This window comes from Lates calcarifer, linkage group LG12, assembly GCF_001640805.2.
Source record: "Lates calcarifer isolate ASB-BC8 linkage group LG12, TLL_Latcal_v3, whole genome shotgun sequence".
NCBI lineage: Eukaryota > Metazoa > Chordata > Actinopteri > Centropomidae > Lates > Lates calcarifer.
The window spans coordinates 25,608,530-25,630,043 of NC_066844.1; the positions used below are offsets into that span (position 1 = coordinate 25,608,530).

At 41.6% G+C, this 21,514-nt stretch overlaps 1 protein-coding gene across 14 annotated transcripts in view; it reads right to left on the reverse strand.

The window, feature by feature from the left end:
* atp2b2 (ATPase plasma membrane Ca2+ transporting 2) overlaps positions 1-21,514 on the reverse strand; it is a 108,526-nt gene that overhangs the window by 23,756 nt on the left and 63,256 nt on the right. For 9 of the 14 annotated variants that reach the window (XM_051074490.1, XM_051074488.1, XM_051074489.1 and 6 more), the window contains 10 exons: positions 17,494-17,694; positions 14,793-15,050; positions 14,345-14,470; positions 12,731-12,856; positions 12,216-12,248; positions 10,104-10,196; positions 8,013-8,054; positions 5,206-5,370; positions 3,612-3,826; positions 3,001-3,243 (listed from right to left, as the gene is read on the reverse strand). In XM_051074490.1, coding sequence (XP_050930447.1) covers positions 3,001-3,243; positions 3,612-3,826; positions 5,206-5,370; positions 8,013-8,054; positions 10,104-10,196; positions 12,216-12,248; positions 12,731-12,856; positions 14,345-14,470; positions 14,793-15,050; positions 17,494-17,694 — 1,502 coding nt within the window. The remainder of the gene's footprint in view (positions 1-3,000; positions 3,244-3,611; positions 3,827-5,205; positions 5,371-8,012; positions 8,055-10,103; positions 10,197-12,215; positions 12,249-12,730; positions 12,857-14,344; positions 14,471-14,792; positions 15,051-17,493; positions 17,695-21,514) is intronic. The other 5 variants (XM_051074494.1, XM_018688168.2, XM_051074492.1 and 2 more) reach the window with 4 other exon arrangements.

The window sequence follows — 21,514 nt, forward strand, 5'->3', positions numbered from 1 at the left end:
TGTAACTGTCTATTCCTGTGCAAAAGCACGTACAGTGTACTACAAAACTGAAGCCATCTATGTGTGTGTGTGTGTGTGTGTGTGTGTGGTGTGTTTGTTATCTACCTCTCTTGTCCCTGACCGGAACAATGACCTGAGCAGGTGGTTGAAGCAACATGAGACTGAGCTCCCAGGACACTCACACAGCATCGCTAAACACACACCACTGTGCTGCGAGAACACGCACCTGTGATCAGAATACCTCCTACAGTGTATGTATGCCTGATATGACAGATGTGTGTGTGTGTGAGTGACATTTGTGCATGTGCATCTGCACTTTGTTAACACACACACACACAGCGTTCGACTGGATGATTCGTCACACATACGAAGAAGAAGAAGAACGTGAAGAGAAAGTTGAGAGAGAAATAAAAGAATGAAAGCACAGCTAAAGCTATGAAGCGGCTGTTTGCTACGGGGCTCCTGCCGCCGGGGATGACGCACGTTCCTCTGAAACGACGTCACTGAATGATGTGTTGCAACGCGGCACACGTGATTCGACTGCGAGATACATCCAAGACAAACTGATGTGCTAAGGACCTAGTTGTGCGCTTCGTTCTATGCACGTGTGCACATATGCTTTTCAGAATATATGAATACGTATGCACATGGGTGCAGCCTCTGTGAGCATGTGTGTGCAGTACGCGTGAGCGTGCATATACTGTGTGTGCCCAGGGTTTCATTGTGTAAATTTCTCCCTTGAGGATGAAGCTTCTCCACTTTCTGTGCTGACAGAAGAAGCAGAGCTGTACCACTGGCTGTATTATGAAGCAGGAGAGGCAGGAGGGGAGACTGATACGGGTATCAAAGCCTGCCTCTTTGCCTTTGTGCCTTTGTGTGGTGGCCATCAAAGACTTCCATAGCCATCCTGGCATCCCACTGGATTGGCCTCTTATATAAGAACACAGCAGCCAGCATACTGCAGGAGTGGTGCTGAGGGAGTGGGGGAGGCTGGGGGAGAGAGGAAGAGATGCTCTGAATATTCCTCAGAAATTTCCCCTCTGCATCCTGCTTTTTGAGTTCATTACATTCCTTAATTATATCTGTCTGCCTTCATGTTGCTCTCTGTCAGTCTGATAAGAGGCCTCAGTAAACAAACACAACACTACACACTATTTATATAGTATATTTTACGTTCCATACGATATTTATATTCATGTATGTATGCATGGATGGACGTATATGAAAGTGAAGCAGTCAGTTGGGTATGAAGCTACAGCACATACAGTAGGTAATTACTGTAGAGGGAAGGAATCAAAGAGTAAAGTTATATAAGCTGATATCATTTAAAGTTTACCTTAAGTTGAACTTCTACTTCGGTGCATGAGGTAACCTCTTTTATGAATGAAGAGATTAAAAAAACAGACTAAAGGTGCCATTTAATCCACCAAGTCTAAGCTGCACTCTGCTGGTGCTTAATTCCGTCGAGCTAAGCAGCTATGGAGCCACAATAGTCTGATGTAATGCTGCAGAGCATTCCTCCAGGTTTTTCAGGAGGGATAACATCAGTTAAAACTGAGGCAACCACCAAGCCCCGACAACAAAACCGATTCACAGTTTCAACAAAGTGGACGACAGACAACATCCATTCATTTCAATAATATGAAGCTATTTTAAATTGGTTGTTGAGGTCACATGATGAAAGCAGGGCTGAAGCACTCGAGTTCAGTCCTGGTCAGTCGGCTGCCAGTTCCTCACTGAAACACTAGATGCTTTAATATCATGTGCATTGTTCTACATATTTAATTAGTCAGATATTGTCTCACAGTTATAATCAACATTTTAACAGATAATCCAGCATTTCGTTTACTTTACAGATAAATCACACCAATCTGTATTTGTGGAGGAAGATGACCCTTTAACCCTCGAGTTTAAATCAATCGACATCTGTTCAGTACACTCAGTTTCAGTTAGAGTTTTAACTCTACGTCTTAGAAACCCAGTGACCAACACTCTGTTTTCACCAAGACTGTAATTCGTGCCTTGAGGGGTAGGAAGTGAAATCTGTGGGATCCTTCTATCGCAGATGTCCCGCCTGCTCAGCTCATTCCCCATGCAGGCTCCATAAGGGCATTTCTCAGTTGGTCAGCCATCAATGAAAAGACTCTACAGGGGTTTACAAGAGGTAGAGACAGACGCAAAGTGTGTGCGCACGCAGGTGAGTTTACACGGTCACGCCAGGACAAAGATTACTCAGGCGTGTTGCTCTAACAGTCTGAAGACATCCGCATCTTGGCAATCTTTGCTTTTAGGATAAGTTTGCCAAATGCTCCATGATTGGAAATACAGTCTCAGATCTGTGGCCTGAGGGAGCATCCATGCAAACACGTTTCAGATTCTGTGATTGCAGCATGTAGCGGTCTGTCTGTCTGTATACATATCTATCCATTTCTCATTGCATGCAGGTCTAATTGGCTCAGGGAAAATTTCTCTTCGCTGCATTCACTGTAAACAAGAGACCATCTCCAGCACTTAGACAGATTGGATTCAATTACAGTCTGCTACGCTCTGAATATCAGATAAGACAAAATTACACAACCGTTCTCAAGGTGACAAGTTGAGTGAATGCCTGATGAATCTAAAGCAGCAGCCAAGGACAACGACTGCCGGCTTCGCCAAGAAGAAAGCACTGCAGAACTGTCTCACTGTTTCAGGGCTGCGCTCATCATATGGTTTCAGCACTCACACAGAGGGAGCTGAAATCTAACTGCACTGAAGAAGCTTTACAACAATAGAAAATCTTAAATACTGTGACCAGGGTTCAAAGAGAGTTCCACATATGATGTATATTGTAAAAATGGAGGAGGTTGACTGTATATGTGGTTTCAAATTCTGTAAGAAAGATCACGACACTTTACCGCCTTGCAAGAGTTAAATAAATGCAAATGTTTTATGCAGTAATCTTATGTAAATGTCAGTGTAGGGGGATTTCCACAGTGGCTCTCGTTACAGGTTGCTTACCAGTATCTTGGTGGTGTAGGCGCTGTTGATGGAGATGGCGTTGACCAGTAACTCCAGTGATTTGGGCGGCAGAACTCCGGGATCCGGGATTTCTTTGTAGTGCACATCTCCGACGTAACACTGCACGGCCGTCATGCGGTTGGTGGTTAGCGTGCCTGTCTTGTCAGAGCAGATGGCCGTGGCGTTGCCCATAGTTTCGCATGCATCCAGGTGACGCACCAGGTTGTTGTCTTTCATCATTTTCTGTCGGTAGGAAACAACATGTTTGATTATGACATGTTTGAAGATGCTTTAAAATACATGAACTATTAGATGGACGCCTGAATTAGCTTAGCGCACTCACACCGCTTGAACTTTAGTGGCTAAAATGGCTAACAATACAAAAAGAGGGATGTTTGTGCTTATATGTTAAACTGTAAGTGCAATAATTAACTACACTGAATCCTCACGTACAGAAAATGTGGGACAGTTTCCCAGTTTTAAAAATGTAAAAAGTGCATCTTCTCAGCAGCAGCTAATGCTCAGGTTTGGTTTTAAGGGAAGAGAATCACCTCACAATGTGTAAATGGACAGACCTTACAGCAGTATGTACAGTACGCAGCATTGCTCACCTTGACAGAATACGCCAGGGAGATGGTGACAGCCAGCGGCAGCCCCTCCGGCACGGCCACCACCAACACAGTCACACCGATGATGAAGAACTTGACAAAGTACTGGATGTAGATGGGAGTGCACTCTGGCATCCAGGGGCGCTTCTGCATCACAAAATTGTCAATGGCAAAATACAGGACCAGGATGATGACTGTGATGGCCGACATGAGCAAACCTGAAAAAGATCAAACAGGTATCAACTAAATGAAAGTGAAACATGCATTAAAAAAAGAATAAAATGTCCTCATTGGAAACTGTGGTATGGAGGGAGAGCGTGTGATACTCAGATCCATGTGGGGAAATTTTATCTGCTGATCTGATGCATCAGCATAACACCCAGGGGACAACTCTAGTTCTTGCCAGATCCCAGAGAGTCCCTTAATGAGCTTCATGTGGTGGACTTATTTACTTGTAAGCATGCCTGTAATTAATACAATTTATTATGGTTGCTTTACAGTATGTGTAGGAGGGCCAGTGTCATGCTGGCTCACTTGGATTACATTCAGATACACAGAAATTGAGGCAACAATCATTGTCTTATGGTCGGCCGTTCGATCCTGATAACCTTCATAAGGTAGGATTTATTGTATTAGACTGCACTGCTTCGGCTAGGTGAACCTTTCTCACTTATGGCTGATGGTCACCTCTATGATTCATGCCAGCATGTGTGGGGAGAATAATTGTGCTAATGACAGTAAGGTGTGACAGTAAAGACACAGTGAAGTTCAACGGATAAAAACAGAAACTAGATGCCTGAGGGTCACAGGCCTGGAGGGGCAATAAGTCCAAACATTTTCTGCCAGACCCAGAGAAACACCATATGAGCTTACAGTGCTGCTTGTACGCTAATCCATCCATGGTATTTCATTGTTCTGACACCACGTCCTCATTCCATCACTCAGGCCAACAGTCTGATATAACAGCACACTGTAAAAACCAGGACTTCTTCTCTGAAAATGTGAAACCCTTCAACTCCTGACCAAGTGAAATAATAAACATCTTGGAATATTTGAAAGATGTTGGTCACTTTGCTTCCTAAGAATCTGAAATTCTCCAGACTGGTCCAGAAACCTTTGCATTTCATGGCAACACTGATGCTACTATGTTGCTGCTGGGAGGACGCCCACAATGTGGGCACATGTGGGCATCTGTTTCTAAAAATGCCTGCTGGTTCAGATCTAATGCAAGTGTGTGAGACATCAACTCCTTGGTGCCATAAATTGCTTTAAATTAAATGAGAAACAATTGATTATGATATGGATTGCAAAACTGTAAAAGTGAACAAGCTGCATAATAAAGTCTCGGTTGTTCCCACTGCAGTGATTCAACATGTCTCCTGAGGACAGCTCATTTAGAGAAACTGCACAGGCTCTTCTTCTGTTCCATAATTCTAACACATTCTTCCCAGCTGCTCTGATTGCTTTAAGTGACCAAGAGGTGAGTCTCTTCTTAGAGCAACATCTTGTTTTGATGGACAGGATGATGGTTCAGTACCTTGTCGTCTCTGATTTAACCGACTGACTGACGGACGTGTCCGAGAGCAATCTGCCGTACCTGCTTTTCCAATCTGGACGGCCAGTTTGGTCAGCTTCCCTTGCAGCACCGACTTCTCTTTCTTCGAAACGGACACCTTCTTCCTCTCTTTTTCATCGGCCTCTCCGCCTTCAGCACTCTTTAGAGGCTGCATCTCCATGGCAGCTGCTCCATCCTGCTTCTTCACTGTAAACACCACAAAAACAAGAAAAAAAGAAAGCAGTGTTAGAAATGGAGATTAAACCAAAGAAATGAGGAAGAGGAGGGAGCCAGGCTTTAACACCCAGGTGTTACACTAGCTCCAGGTCCCACAACAAGATGAGACTAATTGATATGTATTACCCTTCCTTAGACCAAAATAATGACTGTTTATGTTTGTCCCTGCCTTGTTGTCTTGGTAAGATCAAATGGGCTGTGAACCATTTTAATGTACAGACTATGAAAACTAAATATCTATGATACAGTGGAGCTTCTTCAGTGTAGTAAGGCAAACACTGTGATTCTTATCAGTCTTCCTATCTTTTCATCACAAACACATATTTGCAGTAGGTCATGAATAATTCAATGGTCCTGTTAAGCATTTACAGAAAGTGAGGAAAAGGAAACTTTCTATTCACACAGTTCAGCAGAAAATATATTTAAAAAACAACTAGAAAAGAAACAAAAAGTTAAAAAGCAAAATGCAAAAAGATAAAAAATAAATAAATCAAAATTGAGAATATATCAGTTTTTGTCCAAAACAGAGTTCCAAACTTTCCCGATGTTTGTTTCAGTGTGTAGCACGAAAACTAAACATTGATCTGTGGTTGTTTTGCTGTTTTATTTTTACCCTGAGAACATTTTTCAGACCAGATTCAAAGGTGGAAGCTTCTAAGTTTGGAGGGTTTATATTCTGAAAGCAACCAGAAACACATTCTATCCACTAAGTGTTGCATAGAAGAGAATAAAATAATAAACTCCTGGCTGTATAGAAGCTGATAATGACAAGAAACAAATCACTGGATATCGCCAAACAGCAAAACCAGGGACACAGATGTGATCGTACATTTTACTGAAACAAACCGTCTCGTCAGGGTGTGGGTTTGAACACACGACACAGTTACTCTGCACAGTTACATGCTTCAACATGACTTCTTCCAGAAAACAAAACTGTTTCCACTAGTCAGGAAATCCAATCCAAAATGGCAGTTAAAGGTGATTTTCTAGAACATACACTGATCGATGTACATTACATATATGTAATCACTTAGAGAGTAACTGATATTTCATCTGCTTTATGCTGTAGATACAAGGTCTTCTGTAAAAATAATGTTCGGGCTGTAAAACCAACCCTCAATTACCTCACCCTGTCTCCACCTCTCTCCCCCTCACACACACACACACACACACACACACACGCACACACACACACACACACGGAGCGGTGCCTCTCTGTTAATGTAACCCATTACCAAGAATCATTTCAGCCCAGTTTCCCAATCACAATGAGGCATGTGTTTGATGCTTACGAAAAACCTTTTAATGTTGAACATCTGTCATTCTCACTCTCTGGTCGTGCATTTTGTTTTTCCCACCTCCATAACACCAGACAGACAGTGTATCGTCTGTATCCAGCAGAATGCAGCAGAAGACCAAGATCTCCTTACAGGAGCATGTCAGGGATATATTAGACGGTAAACAACTGACTCTGACAAAGGCCAAATAGTTATGGCCAGATGACTGGGTCAGAACATCTCTGCAACAGCGAGAGCTGTGAAGTACTCCCAGTTCAACTCTGAAACAGGGTGCTAGAGTGTGCGCTGGAACAAGTCTGATCTGAGGCAACTCCACCTCACAACGTACAAGACGTAAAGAATCTGCTGGTGGCAGAAACCACGGAGCGGCTTCAGAGGTCGGGTAGAGTCTGAAGGACCAACAGCATATTAACCAGGGGTGGTCATAATGTGTCGGCACATCAGTGTTTTAGGAATGCTTAGATTTATTAGACACACGTGTAGATACTCAAACACATGACAGTTAAATAAACCAAATTCAGAGTGGTAAGACAAAGGATTTCTAACTTTTAGATGACAGAAAACACTTGTTTTTTTCCTGTTTTATATGACAGTAACCTGGGAAGAGCATTACAAATTATTTTCTTTTTTACTTTTCTAAATTAAACTGATAATTTAAACATAGTCACATCCCTAACAGACACAACAAGAAATGTCCCTTTAATCCCAGAACAATTTGTGTCAGATTGTGTTTCATGAAACAGCAGAAAGGGGGAAACCAGGGTGTAGCAGGAGGACAGTTTGGGGTGTTTCTGGTGGAAAAGGGCAGCCCGAGCGAGGTGGATACACTAGTTGAGGGACAGGTTGCTGTTCTCTTATAGAGAACCAGACAAGTCAACAACACAACAAGAACAACAACAGGACAACAGACCAGGGACGACACATCAGAGACAGACAGAGTGAAGAGGAGGGATTTTCTAACCTATTATGACTGCAGGTAAAACCTGGGTCAAATAAAAGGTGTAATTTGAGACACTTAGAGTATCTGGGATTGTCAGTGGTAGACTGACAGTGGACTGTCAAAGTCCCCTGGAATCCATTCTGAATTAGTGCTGCACACTCCTTTGAGAGACAGCGTGGTATTTAGAACAATGTGGGCTGAAATAAATACAGTAACAGAGGATTTACCACCTGCATTTGACCCAGAGCTTACACCACACACCATAGAAGGGAAAAGATGAGAAGAAGAAGAGTGAGGAGGAGGAGGAGGAGGAGGAGGAGGAGGAGGAAGAGAGGAGGCAGGGGAGGAGAGAGTGAAAGATATGGTTTGGTTACCTTTAATCTGGTTGCTCTCCATATTGCCATCTTGCATTTTACCTATGATGGAGACATACAAGACAATAACAACAAAAATAACCAAGGCAGACAAAGTCAACAAATTATCACCACAGAGACACAACACACACAGTGAGAACCAAAAAACCACAGAACAAGGAGACAGGAAAATGACTTTTAATACAACGTCTCCGTGACAGTCACATAGAAAGTGATGTAATGTAACTAGCAGCTACACCTACTGGCAAAGGGATTAATGAAATAAAATGCAACTAACACCAGTCAGAGACACGAACATAAGTGTGCAGATTTTCTTGTAATGAAGTGAGAGGGAATTAGGCTTTAATAGACTTTATTTTATTGCATAAGCAACAAATCAGGTAATTAAAATGCTTAATGGGCCTTTTCTGAAATATAAATATTTTGACATCAAAGTATATCGACTGTGACATAATATTATGCAGAGCATTAAAAACAAACTGCACATTTTCCACTGATTTTCTCTGTCTTTAACTATTGTGTTGAATGGCATACTCACACCATGAGCACACAGGTAATTCCACACACATTATCAAAAACACGTGTCAGATCGTCAGGGTATAAAATGAGATATCAAGACGCAGATAGAGCATTTACACTCAACACCGACAGCGAGGGAGAGTACACCTACAAACACACACACACACACACAGTACACACAAACAGAGAGACAGCATGCATAAGAGGAAAATTCAGACAGCACATGCAAGATCACACACTCAGAGGGAAGCAGACTGGAGATGTGAACAATGCACAGAGAGAGAGAGAGAGAGAGAGAGCCTGAAGGAAAAGCCTCCCACATGGTGAAGTTACATAAGAACAACTGGAGGAAAATCGAAATCTAAGTTTGGGGACAGTGAATTTATTATGCCGTTGGATTCTGCTTACACAAGGAGTGAGCTTAAATCAAACGTAGTAGTCTAAGAGTCTTCTTAGAGGTACACATGCAGTGTACACCAGCTGATGAAATATAAGAGTCTTCATCAAATGTATACAGTGTTTACAAAATAAGACATTGTAATTAAGAGAGTGTTGTTATATACTGCAGTGTTGATCCCATTATTTACCCAGGCTATAATTATAGAGACATGCACTGTTTGTCTCAGCGGTAAGCAGGACAGAAACTGCACAAAATCTGTCTTTCAGCACCTTATACTCAAATGCCAGTGAGAAAATTAGTCAGGCAGAGCCGGAGGACCAGATTTCCACACAATCCTCTGCATGTATGTGGAGAATAAATGGCTAGTTTCACCTCCGCGTCCACATTAGCCGGCTCCCTGGAGTCACAATAAAGCTGAAGATGACAAATCGCTCTGTTGCAGCCCAGGACAGCACAAGGTCACCATTACAGTGCAAATCACGCCCCTCCTGCCTCGAGTACTAACACTTTGGGGGCGCTCTCCAGGGAGACGACGATAAGACAGAACCCAGTGCAAAGACGAACGAAGTTAATCTTTTTGCATTTTGTCCAGCTAACACAGAAACAGAGGATTTGTGCTAAGTGATCTCAGCGGACACCAAACTAAAGGAGGTGGATTCTGCCAATGCTATTTACATAGCGTCTTGTTTCCTGTTAGAAAATCTATTTCTTCTTTACAGATCCTAACAATTCTTTTATTTTCCCAACATTAACCCAACAGCACCATTTAAAGAAGCTAGATGAGAGTTAGATGAGAGGGTTGATTAGCTTAGCTTAGCACAAAGACTGGAAACAGGAAAACAGCTGGCTTGAGTGTTGTGTTTTGTTTGTTTAATTTTAGTTTGCATTTAAAGATGGAGCCAAAAAAAAAACCTTCCTCGGTCATTACCAATTTTTCTAACAAGACAAACGATAGCATAAAGAGAGGAAGAAGAAACAAGAGACTAATTTCTACAAATAGAGAACACATGCATTGACAGCATGGATACAAAGGGGTCCGACACAACTGAGAGAGAAGGTGGAGCAGAGGGGTGAGCACCCATGGTGAGGAGGCAGTTGGAGAATGGAGGAGGTAGAAGGAGTCAAAAGTCACGACAGAAAGAAGTCAGAGATCAGATGTTTTGTCAACCTACCATTAATTAGGCTGGCACTGCCAGGGGCATTAATGCCTGCAGCCCCATCCGTGGCTATAGTTGCGATAGGGTGGATAGGGGGATGGGAGCAGTCTAGCCATGAGGGCCGAACAAAACAAACACATGCGCGCACCCACACACACACACAAACACACACACACGCACGTGCACACACAGGACAATGAACAGAAATAACATGGTTATAGCACATTTAAGAGATTCAGCATCTGTAGACTGTGTGTGAAGGTTAAAATGTGATCAGTGCGGCTTAGAAATGCATTTAATTCTACGTGTAATGATCATTATTATATGTACCTAACCAGGGTGATTTACAAGAATAAGATCTTTAAGAAAATGTTAATAAACAAACACTGGACAGACATGAAACATGAAACCTGAACATAACGTGTGGAAAACAGTAGAAAAAAGGTGAAACCAGAGCTACAAAAAGAAAAACCTGGTGTAAGATGATTTAACAAGATACCTTTGTTTCACTATGTTGTATCTAATGTATATAATCCTGTATGTGTATGAAGAGAAATCAATAGTGATTGTATTGATTAGTGCACCTCTGTTATATTATGTCTTGATTGCATATATTGTGAGTTTTATCTTATTTTTTTCATTCATTCATTTAAACCATGTTATTCATGTTAATAGCTTTTAGCATCACAAAATCATAATTTGAGCAGAAAATCTGAAACAAATAAGCTAAAAGGTGTTGCACAACCAATTTGAAATTAAACTCTCCAATATAAAAATAAACAAAATTTAAAAGGGCCAACATGTTAGCCAGGGAAATACACATGTGCCAAACAGTTAAGTGATGGGAGCTAATGAATTTTTTCAGAAAAAAGTCCAATTTCTCGCCCTGGTTCAAAACCTGGAATGGACCTCGCAGGATTGTCTTTTAGCAGCAGTTACATAAACCGGAATTAATGCATCCTGGAAATTCATCAAAAAATCTCAAAAACAGAAACATGCTGACTAAAATTCATTTATTATCTCACTGAAAAGTGACTGCTGTGCAACAGTGATTTTGGTGCAATTTCTTTTTGAGTTTGCATCGTGAGCAGTGTTTAATCAACATATATAATCTGAATAATAACACATGTGGCTGATGTTACCTTTTGGAAAAGTCTAAGTAACCCTAACTTTAAAGAGTTATATCTGCGTGGTCTCACTTTAAATTAATTTGTTTACGATGCACTTGTAAACCAGTCATGTACTTTGGATCGGTGAAACTCTGAAAATACAAATTTAGATAAAATCTGTAACTTTAAATCAAGTGTTGAGGATGATCACAGATGTATTAACATAAACAGCGTCTCAGTGGACAGTGACAGCTTCTCTGGGCCCAGATTACATGTTACACTGTACAGTTTGTTGATGGTTGATTAGAAACCTGGGACAATAACACATCTTACCACTGTGCTACAGCCAGATCACAATCATACTGATGAAGCACTGTAATTACAGTACAAATCCAAACAGGTTCAAATCAGGAGAAGAAAGTATCACGCACAGAGGACGATGTGTTTACTGTTACCTCGTATAATGTGACATTTCTGAGACAGGTCATACAGTGCTACCTACACAGTTGTCCAAAGAGGCACAGGAAACAGTGTCCTGATGAAAATGTTCATATGTAAGATGTAAAAATAGCATCTTACAAAAGCTCATACTTTCCACTTTACTCTGTGCTGCTGGTACATGTGCTGTGCACCTTCAAGGCTGTCGCTCTCATGTCATTGTTCTGTAACACAGCAATAAGATGAGTCTGACAGCCTTTCTCTATTCATGGCATTCAACACGTCTATGAAACAGGACTGATGTTGAATGCTAGTTAGTTTGATGAGTGCGGTGCCTGTTATAGAGGCGGGGGGGGGGGATTATGCATCGTGAAATGTGTCATCTGTCAGCACTTAAAAAGATGCAGTGTTGTGGTGATGAGGCTTCTCTTTTTAAGTGAGGAGTTAAACTGGGCGCAAAGGTGCTCGGCTACAGAGAGAGAGTGAAGGATAACGGTGGTTTATTGGGGGATCATCGGGGGGTTAAAGGTCAAAAGGATCAAGTACCACTCCCAGGGGTCAGAGAAAGGTGATACTCTACCTGTGTTCTGGTGTCCGTCTTCCACTGCCCCTCCTTCGAGGCGAATTTGGAACGATAAGAGAGTAAGGACAATAATGCACCTGATCCCACAGAACCTGGATACTGCAGCTCACAACTGTACCACCAACACTCATTTCATACAGTATTTATACACAATGAGCAAAGATGATTGTGCACAGAGGCTTATTGTCAGCTACTGTACTACAAATACCTACAAGTTCATACAGTTCATGTGAGTTAAACAGGTGGACATTTGTTCACTTGAGTTTATTGTTTACAACCCGTCTGATAACAAGGACAGTTTAAAAACACACTAACGTTATGCAGTGAGTGCACACAGTTACACTTTCAGCACATAAGGTAATGAAATAACAAAAAGCTTTTTCAAGGGGAAGTTGCTGGGCAACACTGACAAAAAAAACAAATTACCTCAGTTCTCCTGAAGCAACTGCAGCTCTGCAACTCTTAACGGACAAGTTTATAAAAGGCTAAAATGAATGATTTAATGATCTTACCTTTCTTTTCTTTCTTCTCTTCCTCTTCTGTGCCGGCCCCCAGCAGGGTGAAGATGATTCCGGTCTGAGAGTTGACACCGACGGCAGTCACCACCATGCGCCCTGACCCCTCCATCACATGAGTCCCTGGAGAACGAGCAGGAGAGGGTTGGATAAATCGGTAATTGTTCCCCTGTTTGCTTAAAGAGCGGCATTCTGTGTGCATTTGTGTTAATGAACGTTGACCTCAGCAATGGTCTCCATCCTGCTCTGACAATTCCATCTCCAGAGACTCTGACAGACCAGAACAGCAATATATCAAACCTGTTCACCCTACAGTTACATCACAGAAATAATACGGAGTTTAATTAACTGAACTGTCTGACTCTTCGCTCCTAAAAACATCCTGTTACTATTTTTATGAGGAAATTAGACCAAATGGTGATTGATAATTTCTCTGGCTTCCAGTGAGTTCCAGCTTCATAGTACTAGTACAACACCTCTGGACCTTAAGGATCACCATCCTGCTGGACTGACCTAAAACAAGGAGACTACAGTCTGTATGAAAAGGGCTACAACACTTCAGCTTATAGTGAAAGTACCTCAAACATCATTAAAGCCAAACATCAGCATCTTAACCTCGTTCAGTGTTTTATTTTAAATCTAATGTGCTGGAGTTTGGGAGCCAAAATCAGTAAAAAAAAATAAAAAATAAAAAAAATGTGTCAGTGTGCAAATACTTGCGGGCTGTGCTACACTTTTGTGTATGCGAATAAGTACACACATAGAAAATGATTAACCTTTGCCAGAGTAAGTCGATGTGCGTGAATAAGAGGCTAATTAAAGGAGGCAGCAAAAAGGCACACAGCTAATTATCCACAGGAAAAAATACCAAGATGTGAGAACAGATTAACCCACGTTTCTGTTAACGGTGATAGTCTTCATTTTCTAAGAATCATACAGCTGCAAACTGCGGTGTCTCTGCTGCAGCAAATAAAGACTTCCACTTCCAGGCAGTCGCCACTGTCTCCTGCACTGATATTTAGATTACCATTAACGACCGTTTGTCTTCTGTCTGAGGTAATGCCAGGACTGTGAGTTAATCTGATTTTATTCACAACAGATTCTGCAGAAGGAGCCAAACCTGAGACTAACAAGTAATGTCAGGCAATCCTTAATATTAAAACAACTGGAGACATTTCTCTAAGGCTCTCAAGTTGACTGTCAACTTCAGTAATTAGAAAAAGTCATGATTATTTTGTATTCTAAAAAGACAGAACTTTGTATTTCTACAATTCATTTGAAGGCAGTGAATGGAAATAAAAGGTTGTGACATTAGGCTAGTAGCTATAAAAAAAAAATCTAACTTTATTTACTCATGCTCAGTTCTGATGTGGGGTGACACGTTGGCAGCAGCCCACTGGGTAAAAATGTTATTGTGGGTTTACTTAAGAGATTAAAGAATTAATCCCAAAGGGCTTTTTATTTGTAAAGATGGAGTTAACTGAGGAGATGAACACTGGAATAGAAGAGAAGTCCTCCGTCTCAAAGTCGAGTCCTTTACACAACAACGTGACTGTGATATACAGCATACACCCATCCATCTCCAGAGAGCGCATTCAGCTGGCATCATACCAGACAACAGCATGGGGTCCTTGTCCGCAGACTTCCTGACGTGGTCGGACTCTCCGGTCAGTGATGACTCATCAATCTTCAGGTCATTGCCCTGGATCAACACTCCATCAGCAGGAAGCAGATCACCTGCAACGCCAGAGGAGGCAGAGTTTCTACCTGCAGTGGATTTATTTACATTTCTGGACACGACAGAAAAGATTCATCAACATGTGACGGTGACCACTGCAGTATATCTGCAGCTAATTAATCGCTCAGCTGTAACTTTCATATATTTAATTGCTTAAGGTGGACTTCATAACTTCAATCCCATTTTCAGCCACTGAACCATGAAAATAACTTTACACAGAGCAATGGACAGATCTCAGGTTTAAACGTACTGGATCCAGTTTTAAAGCTGCGAGTTATGACTTGAGCTTGTGAGTAAAATCCACCATCTCCTCACACCTACCGTATTTGATCTGCGCGATATCCCCCACCACTATGTCAGCCACGGGCAGCTGTATGACCTGGCTACCGCGGACCACCTGGAACTTCTGCTCCTGCTCGATGCGGCTCTGCAGCCCGCGGAACTGCTTCTCCTTCGACCAGTCGTTGAAGGCCGTGACCAGCACCACGCACACCACAGACAACAGGATGGCCGCGCCCTCGATCCAGCCGGCGTCCGCCTCGCCCTCGTCCTCTACCCCGCCTGCCGCCGCGCCACAGGCTGAAGTTTGGTGACGGCGACACCAAGGAAAGGAGGAAAATTATCAAGATGTCATTTGCATTTCATACCCAGGTATACATGTTTATTAGCTGAGTATTAACACTTCATAATAAAAGATACACAACTATGTAATCAAAGCTCACACTGGGGACTGAAAAGCTTTGGACAGAGACAGCTGTGACTGGATGTGTATATATATATATATATATATATATATATATGTGTGTGTGTGTGTGTGTGTGATTAATTAGCTCCACTTCCAATGAAGGCCCTGCTGTCCAGTGGCTGCACACTGGACTGGATTATATTTGAGAATGAAACAAGGCCTATTCCCAGTCCTCCTCGTGCTGCTTCTTGTAATACTCTGGGAGCGATTGTGCTGCTCCACACTCCTGGATAGCTGACTTCAAAAGCCCCTGGCAGGCCGATTTGCTTTAGACTATAAAACACTTGCAGCTCACAAAGGAACTGGTGCAGACCCCATATTATAGACTTTACATATTCAGGGTCTAATTTAACCAACAACTAGACTCTAAGAGGCAATTTGGACTTACTGGTGCACTACTAATATATCAAGATGTATATATGATACACTGCATGGAGTGATTCACCATTCACAGTGATACATACAGTGAGTACAGTAGCTGTCCATGGTTCTGACTCTCTGTGTTCAGACATGTAAATACAAATGTGTTCTTGTCTCTTTCTCTCTGTCGCAGTCATGAACCAAACCTGCAGCTGTCCATGGTGCTGAAGCCCAGCACAGGATAATATAGAATTAGCAGCTGATTGAAAAACTTTATGACCAGGCGTAAATGAAATGTCTATAAGCTTCAAAGGCGATTAAAACTAATTGGTTTGGGTAGTTTGCCAAACCATGTTGGTTTCAGTGTCGACTGTATTTTTTTTTTTGTTGTTGTTGTTGTGTGTTTGATACAGACACAATTAAGAGCCTACTCTTTCAACTGCAGCCAAGCTGTTTCATATGTAAATGAGAATCAAGTCATCCCACCACCTTCTATCTCTGGACCACTGATGGGTTTTGTTGTTTTTTTTTGACCTATTAATAGAGAAAACCGTAAACTAGCAGTGAGCAGTGAGAGGTGTGGATGGTGTGTGCGGCTCTGGTTGATCCAAGTTCTCTTGCTGTCTTCTTGTTTTTCTCTGAACCAACACATCAGAAACAGATGTGATAAAACAAAATCAGTATAAAATCAACATAAGAAAATGTACATAAATGTTTTACAGACACCTTTTTATTTAGTTATTTTTTTGTTATATAATAATTGTTGAATTACAGTTTTACTCTCATTTATTGTGTAGTTTTTCATGATCAATGCCTTCGATAAATGGTTGATATATTATCCTGTATTCTCTGTTTTACTCTCAAATTTAGTTATAGGTTGAAAAAATGTACATAAATATAAAATGAAAATTATTCCATTACATATTAGTTGAACTCATGGTCCATCTCTCCTCTGTAACACACACATACATCCATTTGCTGTTTTTCTGAATATTTTGATGGCGTGTGTTCATATCTTTGTAAATCGCTCTGCTATTCACATCTATTCATATCCGCAGGAGTTTATGTGCTGATTTAGATTCATATGTATTCATATCTTTCAAATATGAGGGAGACTTGTATATTGGCACGTTTTTTTTGCCTTGAGTTAAAGGGAAGCTTGATTATGTATCTGCAGATGGACGCAGTCATTAGCATAATGACTCCTTTGGTATTTCTCTGCTTTATTTGGACTTGGTGATGCAGAGAGCAGAAAGACGCACAGGAAACAGGCAAAGTATGTAGGGAAGAGCTCTGTTCTTAATTGACAAAGCTCCAATTAATCAATAATTATTATGAATTAATACAGAAATAATTTGATGAACTAATCTGGTACTTCTGGTACCTCCATAAGAGCGTTTTAAACCCCTTTAAAATGATGACTGGTCTGTTTGGCAGGGTAACTGAATTCCATTACTGTGATAATGCTGGGAGCGCTGAGTGATGTTGCTGACTCAGCACCTCGTTATGGTCTCTGTCTTCATTTCCTGTTTCACGGCTCGCAGGGCTGATGCATGGGCACTGGGAGCTCAAGGTTATTTCTCTACTCAACACTTCATTAACCTTCCCGGTACCTTTCATACGCACATTTAACACATTCATAATGTGCACACACACACACACAAAATTAGCCCTATGCTCGATGAGTCACTTGACCTCTTGAGGCAGGTCACAAACAAAGTGCGACCTGCCTCGCCAATTAAAAAGTGTGCGTGCATACATGTAGGTGTAAGTGTGTCAGCGATAATGTCAGAGGAAGTGATGTCAGTGAGAACTGTGTGTGTTTGTGTTTGTGCGTCTGTCTGACGACCTCGGAAAACAAGCGACGGAGAGAACATTTTTTACTGGAAGTGACGTCACAGGAGCTGCTTCACTCACTCTCTCCGCCGCTCTCTCCGGGAGGGTGGTAGAAGGAAAGGCCCAGGGAGATCAGCGCAGCGATCTCCAGGATGATGAGCGTGACATCCTGCAGGGCCTCCCATACCAGCTGCAGGAAAGTTTTTGGCTTCTTTGGAGGTATCAGGTTTTTCCCAAATATTTCTCTTCTCTTGTCCAGATCAGGCTGGGCACCTGCGAGACCTGGGAGAGGAAGACTGGGAAAAAGAATTAGAGTTTTATTGATAGCTTAGTATATCACTGTGCGAAGATGAGTGTGTGTATTACTGATGCACTGCAGTGAGTTTTAATGGGTAACATTACAGCAACAAAGAGGAAAATAAGGAAAAATATCCCCACACAGAATCCACAGCTTTTATTGTGAAAAACGTAGATGTAAAGCCAGATTTGTGATCGATCTTTTTTTTCTTGCTTTCCCTTTTATTTCTGCCTTTCTTCCCCTCTCTCTTCTCTCTCTCTCACACACACACACACACACACACAAACCATCTCTAATTACCAGTTTGAGTCATGGCGGGCCGCGGCTCTACGTTCCTTATATAATTCTGCTCAAGAGATGAGGGCCTCGTGCTTTGACCTCATCCACCTCCTCATACACCATGAACTACCCGTACATAAATATCTTTTGCTCTTTTATCTGAAGAACTTCACACTGGCTCGAGGCACAATTTACTTTTAGACTATTGTCCAGAAAATTATTCTTGTACAGAAGCTCAAATAACACGGCGAAAAGGGCCAATTACATCACAGGGACCGCTTTGGCAAGAGATCATTTGAACTTCATAATCCAAATAGCACAAATGAGTAGGTTTTTGTGAACCATTTAGATTCATTAACATGGTCGATTTGGAATCACAGAACACTGTGTTCTATGCATGCGGTGTATTATATAGAGTCTTACATTCTTATATAACAGATCTTAAAACTGAGCACACTTTGCCTGAACTGCTGTACTTTATATCATAAAGCAAAACATGATAAATGTTCATATAATAAATCACATTTGTCACTGCTACGATACAAACGTGCACTGGTGTACCTGCTGCGAACTGGAAACTATCTACATCACACCTCAACAAAGCTACGGAGGGATTATTAATGCGATGCAAATCTGTGCTCTGTATCAGTTAAAATTATTCATTAAAGATTTCTATCCAGCTACATTTCTGGTTTGTATCTGGCTGCTTTTCAGTGCAGCTCCATTATCTTGCTGAGTACACACACACACACACACACACAAGCACAGTGTGTATTCACCGTCTCGCTCTCTCTCCCTCACAGCCACAGACATTACCACAGCATTATGTCATGCATGGTGCGTCACTGGGTCTCCCAGGTGCGGCCCTGGATTGCACCTGATAACATCACTGCTGCATGACACCGTTTCACATGCGAACGCGCACGACTGTGAGCCGGCTTATTAACGTCTGCGGGAAAAGTGGCTGCAGAGAGGGAGGAAGGAGAGGACAGAAGGAGGGCAGGCTGAAAAGAGAACAATCCCCAGCTCCTATGTAGGAGAATGCCCTGGTTACAAATAGATCAGTCTATAAATAGCCTCATTATCCATTCTCTTTTAATTGTCTCTGTGAGAGGACCTACAGTGGCATGCTCTTCCATTGATCCTCACTGCACCCTGCCTCACATCACACACAAACATGTCTGTGTGTGTGTGTGTGCGCATGGGTCTGTGAGTCGTGACCGCCTGCACGTGCTTTGTGTGTGTGTGTGTGTGTGTGTAACAAGGCTGGCCAAGCATGCCTGCGGTTGCTTGCACTATCACACTGTAAAACTAGAGCTGATATCATCAGGCTTTGGCCAGTTCCAGTTGGTTAGATACACAAACACACACACACAAACACACAAGCAGAGATGAACATATTCACACATATTCACACTCAGCTTGTGTAGAACTCCTTCCATTTTTTTTAAGCTAGGTCAGGTGCATATTAAATACAACATCCACTCATATTTCTACTGTTTCCACAGGGTAAACAACAAATACATATGCTAATCCACCTACTATATTTCTTGTATCTGTCCACAGGCAGCGGGAGAATGCACCATTCTGCATAACGGAAGCTGTTTCTGCTAAGCAATAGGTGCTGCTGTCTGAGAATAACTTTTAACCTCGTTAAATGTTTTAACTGTGTTCTCCTTTAACGCCCTTGAGATGTGAGCTATGGTGCAATCAATCGCCCTAATCATTAAATACTCATTGCTTCCTGGAAAATCCTCTGCTACATTATCATTCCTTCCTGGATCGCTGATTGCAGCGCTGCTTACAGCTACAGATTCATTTGCCAGATTTTGAAATATTGTAGGCTAAATACTGTCAGCCCACCTAACCGCTCTGGCAGTGGATTTTGAGGAGGCAGTGAGAGGGCAGAAAAACTCTGTCGATACACAGATGAGTCACAACAATCTCAGAACAGATTAAGGCTGACTGAAAATGAGTCTTTGTGCTAGAATTCATCATCAAGCACTGAGGCCTGCGCAGATAATGATATACTGGTGATATACTGTATGATCTATACATGATCAGTCGATGGGAAATGATATGAACCTCCTGGTATGACAGGTTATCAAAGAGCATTGTAAGTGTTGTGAAAGTTCAGACAGTGAAATGCCTTTTGGAAAGGAAATTTGAGTCCACCTGTGAGAAATGAGAAATGAGAAGGGAGATGGTGCATTAGCATTAGCATTAGATTGCATTTCCTTTTTTAGATCTCCAACTGATAGACTTAAAACAAACTGTGGGCATCCTGATGACTCAGCAGATTAAGGGAAAAGCCATTTACTGTACCAGCAATGCATCCTGCCTTTAATCACATTTATGAATTTGGTTACTTTCCAGTGTCATAAAATCATTCTCCCTTATCTTCAGTTTCTCTTTGCAGTGAAAAGCTGCTAATTAGGCATTTTTTAAATGAAACCAAAAACTATCCATACTTGATTGTGTGCTGTAAAGGGCTACTGTTACAATTCCTAACTAATGTTTATGGTATTAATCATGAAAATGACTGTGTCATAAATGATCAATATGGGCTTGTTTGGTTCTCTGGGTTCAGAGGAAGAGAAGCTGCCTTTGCTTCTGTAATTTAACAAACAAACTGGCTCTGAAGGAGCCTGTTTAGATCATCTAAGAAACCTGAGCATGAAGTTGGGGCACAGTGACAACACTAATGTAATTATAATGAGATACTACACCATTAAAATGTAATGATCAGCTGTTTTTACCATTAATATGTTATCATATGTTTAGTCAATATCACGATGAGAAAGGCAGCGAAAGTTCACAGTGAAAACTACTGATAATCAAAACTCGATTAAGATCACACTTTGACTTCCTCTGACCCTCATCTTCACCATTCTCACTTTATAATTTATGGCTGGTAATGTGCTGATCTGTCAAACGCAGCAGGATCTGTGATTCAAATCTGCTTTGACAAATGGAACCTGCCTAACATCCGGTTTCCAAACAGACAAGACAGGGACATGGAGGGGGAAAAAAAAAACTTTATCCTTTCTGCATGAGAGGAAATGGGGTTTTTTTCAGTCAGAGGGAACATGATGGCATATTTTAACAGTTGGCCCTTTTTTTGTCAGTGGCTAAAAATAGATCTCCATGGAAACACTATGCATCCCACTCGTTCAGTGGAAATACCCGCGACTCTGAACCTTGGAGGATGTGTGAATATGTAAGTAAGTGTGTCTGTGTGTGTGTGTGTGTGTATGTGTGTGTACTGCATGCGTGCATGTCTTGTGTCCAAGACCTTACATGCATGTGTGTGTGTGTGTGTGTACAGGTATGTTGCAACAATTAAAAGACAGTAAAGAATGAGAACATGTGATGACCTCTAAATGTCCTTGTGAAATGGCTACATCATAGTAGAAACTGCATTTATTTAATGAAATAAAATAAAATAAACCTTTGCACGATGGACTGGATTAAGTCACATCACGTCTTATGTGTCTTGTAGATACTTTTTAACCCCCCTCTCTT